Source organism: Sphaerodactylus townsendi, linkage group LG05, assembly GCF_021028975.2.
Source record: "Sphaerodactylus townsendi isolate TG3544 linkage group LG05, MPM_Stown_v2.3, whole genome shotgun sequence".
Classification (NCBI taxonomy): domain Eukaryota; kingdom Metazoa; phylum Chordata; class Lepidosauria; order Squamata; family Sphaerodactylidae; genus Sphaerodactylus; species Sphaerodactylus townsendi.
Genome location: NC_059429.1, coordinates 16,361,718 through 16,366,178, shown reverse-complemented (window position 1 = coordinate 16,366,178; position 4,461 = coordinate 16,361,718). Strand labels below are relative to the sequence as shown.

The following is a 4,461-nucleotide window of genomic DNA, read 5'->3' as shown; positions in this document are numbered from 1 at the left end:
TGCTGGTGGGTGGGCGCCAAAGGGTGACACCAACAGGCATATTCCCTTTGGGAAGCAGTCTGAGCATTTCTCTTCCTCTCCCCCTGATGCTTCACTGGCTTTCAGCAATAACTGGAGCTTGCACCTGGGACCGAACTTGGGACTTTCTGCATGCCAAGTGGATACTCTAGCTCTGAGCCGCTGCTCTCCAGAGTCTCCGGCAAATGTCTTTCCCATCACCTGCTGCCTGGTCCTTTTAGCTGGAGAAGCTACAATTCCCATCAGCCCCTGCCATCATGGCCAATTGGCTGTGCTGGCAGGGGCTGATGGGAATTGTAGTCCATGCACATCTGGAGAGCCACAGGTTGCAGACCCCTGAGCTAGAGATTCAACCTCGGCCTTTCTGCAGGTCTAGGGTTGATTCTGCGCAGCAAACGTATAACGCGTCGCAGCCAATAAAGAAGAAGAAGAAGAGTTTGGATTTATATTCCCGCCCCCTTTCTCTCCTGTAAGGAGACTCAAAGGGGCTGACAATCTCTTTTCCCTTCCCCACCCCCACCCCAACAAACACCCTGTGAGGTGGGTGGGGCTGAGAGAGCTCCGAAGAATGGTGACTCGCCCAAGGTCACCCAGCTGGCCTGTGTTGGAGTGCACAAGCTAATCTGAATTCCCCAGATAAGCCTCCACAGCTCAAGCGGCAGAACGGGGAATCAAACCCGGTCCCTCCAGGTTAGAGTGCGCCTGCTCTTAACCACTACGCCACTGCTGCTCTTTTCCCCTGTTTCCCTGTTCACATGGGTGCCATGCAGGCAGCGACTGGAGCAATCCAGGTTGCTTTCACACCTTTGCACGGAGTTGCTTCTCTTTTTTAAAAAAATCTCCTGCAACACATACGTAGCTATGCAGGCATGCAGAAATGAACCCCCACGGGCATGCCGATCATCCCACAATAAGACTGGCTGCACTGCATAGCTACACAGGTACAACATGCCAAAAAAAAAAAATTTAAAGAAAGGAAAAGGCGCCTCCCTGCAATGGCCGGGCAATAGCAGGCATGTTCCCCCTGATAGTAGATGGTGCGGTGGAAGGGAGGGAAATGAAGAAAAATGCTTGGCCGTTCACAGGGCAGTGGCTGCAACCTGGGTTTTTTTCAAAGTATTACTAGTGTAGCAATTTTCAAAAATCCCAGCTTGAGGGAAATAAAACGGGGAAGGCTCGATTGGGCGGTGGCACCTGCGTGAAGGCCCCCCCCCAAATGGATTACATAGCATACTGCACACATTACACTTAGCCTGAACGGAATCAGCATATGCTCTCCTGTTCAGCCATAGCAGCTCACCTAAGCCCTGTAGCAAGCCCTGATTGTTTCATTTCACTGATTCTTGTCACCAAATCTTCATTTTGTTATTTGATTTTTAGCACATTACTGTTTTGAACATATTTATTTAAAAAGACACCTTGGTGATCTCGGGGCCAAAAAGCGGGATAACAAACTCTGTAACACGTCATTAACAAGCTCCCAGAACACTCCTTTCTCACTGGATCATGGTTGGGAAACGGAGAGGTGGGTCTTTCACAGGAGTCCCCAAGGCGGTCTCCATGGGCACCATATTGCCAACCAAAATCCTTCCCGGTGCTTGCCAGCTGCTTTTAGAAAGTGTGTGGGGCTAGGGGCAGTGATGGCGAACCTTTGGCACTCCAGATGTTATGGACTACAATTCCCATCAGCCCCTGCCAATTGGCCAGGCTGGCAGGGGCTGATGGGAATTGTAGTCCATAACATCTGGAGTGTTAAAGGTTCGCCACCACGGGGCTAGGGGGTCATTGCTCAGCAAGGCCTCTGATTGGCTGTGCAGATTAAAATACATCTTGTTAACCTGAGCTTCTGCCTCAAAGGTTGAAGAGGGACTATCAGAGTTGTGTAGTACAAGGAGGAAGAGGAGAAGAGTTGGTTTTTATACCTTTTTCTCTACTTTTAAGGAGACAGAGTGGCTTACAATCAACTTCTCTTCCCCTCCCCACAAATAGGCACCTTGTGAAGTAGGTGACGCTGAGAGGGTTCGCAGAAAACTGCGACTGGCCAAAGTCATCTAGCAGGCTTCATGTGATGGATCAGGGAAACAAATTTGGTTCACCAGGTTGGAGTCCGCGGCTTATCTGGAGGAATGGGGAATCAAACCCAGTTCTCCAGATGAGAGCAGTGGTGGGATCCAAAAATTTTAGTAACAGGTTCCCATGTTGGTGGGATTCAAACTGTGGCGTAGCACCAATGGGGCTAGGCGGGGCATGACAGGGGCGTGGCCAGGCATTCTGGGGGCGAGGCATTCCTGGGCAGGGCTGTGGCAAGGATGCAGCTGCTGCGCTGGTCCTTCGGCGGGAAACAAATGCACGCAGGCACAGGCTGCCACGCACGCCAGTGCACCTCCTGCTAGACTGCTTCGAGTTCTGCGCGCTACTGCTGAGAGGAGAGGCGTAACTAAGGCAAAAATCACGTGGCAAAATCACCCATTAGTAACCCTCTCTCGGCACACACAAATAATTAGTAACCTACTCTCGGGAACCTGTGAGAACCTGCTGGATCCCACCTCTGGATGAGAGTCCACTGCTCATGTGGAGGAGTGGGGAATCAAACCCACTTCTGTGGATTAGAATCCATCATTCACGAGGTAGAGTGGGAAATCAAACCCAGTTCTCCAGATTAGAGTCCACCATTCATATGGCAGAGTGGGGAATCAAACCCGGCTGTTCAGATTAGAACCCATCACTCATTTGGCACGTAAGTGCAAGGAAGGAAATGGGCTGCTCCTTGGCTTCTGGCTGAGTTCGGCAGTGATGGATTTCACTGCTCTTCAGGAGGAACATTCTTCCACTCAACCAGGTGTCCCCTCGCTCCCAGAATGAGCCTGACCGTGAAGACAACCCCTGAGCTCACAATGGCAGCAGGGGGAAAGTGCTTAGTAGCCAAGGGAACGATCTCACTGGCAGACAGTGAGCAGCTGCCAACAGACCTAGCCTGTTGCTGTTGAGAAGGGGAGGAGAGTCTGGCCAGATCCAGTGGCAACTCTTGATCCCCATGGAAACCAAAGTAGCCATCTTGAGGGTGAGACTCCTCCTTTAGATCCTTGAGGCAACAGGTTTCTCCTTGGCGTCTTCCCCGCCCAGCTGTCCCTCAGGTAGGATTCAGCAACCATCAACCTCCAGTAGGACCTGCCAGCATGTGGCCTCTTCTTCCACCTCCACACGTGGTTACAGTATTCTTCGTCCTCCAAGTGCCTGCTGGGAAAGGATTCGTCCATGCCACCGGCATCCATAATTCTTCTAACCAAGACTCTGGGGTTCGGCCAGTGCCTTTTGGCCCTCCTCTCCACGCAGAGGGGCTCACGGGCCATCAGGCTGAGGCAAGGCCCAAGAAGGTGTTCGAGCCCATCAGAGGTCAACCCGACTGCTCCTTTTTCTCCTCAGCTTTTATTGCACTCAACCGCAGGGGCAACTGCTCCTTGGCCTCAAAGGGCCTTCACGCTCAGCAAGCTAGATCCCAGGCTGCTGTTGGGCACAATGTGAGCTCCCAAAGCCCTGTGAGCATAGCAAGCGAGGCAGATGCCATGCAGAAGAGTCACATCCCCTCCATGTTTCCTGCAGACGGGTCTTCCAAACCCATGAAGCGGCTCCATCACTCTCAGGGAGCGGCCTCTGCCATCTTGATCCATTTGCCCCTCAGCTCCAACAGGGCATCTACGACTCCTACCTGCAAGTGTCAGATCCGGTTGCTGGCTCCCAGCTCATACACCATGATCTTCCCCATTTTCTGGATGGCTTGCCTCGTCGAGTCCACTGCCCTTGCCTTGTTGCTCATGGAGAAATATTTTTGGAAGCTCAAGGAGTGGAAAGAGGGGAAGACCCAGCCGTCCCAAGAAACGGGGATCGAGTTCCGCAGTTCCAGCTATCAAGACTGTGCTATCTGCCTGGAGAGGTACCACGGGCACCACAGCTTGAAAGTCCTCTCCTGCTCTCATGCCTTTCACAGCACATGCATTGACCGCTGGCATCTCAGCCAGAGCTGGAGAAAGACCTGCCCTCTCTGCATGCAGAACGTGAGGCTGGTCGCCCTTCTGCAAGCGCGGAGGTTGTGGGAAGAAAAGGCAAGAGGCCAGGCAATTGTAAACAAGTAAACGTTTTCGCCTGCTAAGGCCGAGGCCAGTCTTAGCCAGAGATCCTGCCGGTGCATCGCACAACCATTGCTCTCCATGTCTGAAACCAACCAATACTAAAAGACACAGAGCCCTTCTGGAAATTTATTGGCGGAGGCCGGGAGGGAAACGCCAGCCTGTCGAATGTGCGAACCTGTGATTTCATTCATAATTTACCATTGTTATTGAAACTTGGCTTTTGCATTGTTTGCTTGCTGCCAAACATAGCTCATCGGCTCCTGGTGGTTGTTGTTGTTTTGCTATCCATACAGCCATTTCTGAAATCAAAGCCGGT

The 4,461-nt window shown here is 52.1% G+C and overlaps 1 protein-coding gene across 1 annotated transcript; it reads left to right on the top strand.

The window, feature by feature from the left end:
- Window positions 1-3,194: 3,194 nt before the first annotated feature.
- On the top strand, window positions 3,195-4,148 carry LOC125433290 (E3 ubiquitin-protein ligase RNF167-like). The gene has a single exon (XM_048497793.1). The coding sequence runs from the start codon at window positions 3,195-3,197 to the stop codon at window positions 4,146-4,148; it is 954 nt and encodes a 317-aa protein (XP_048353750.1).
- The last annotated feature ends 313 nt before the right edge of the window (window positions 4,149-4,461 follow it).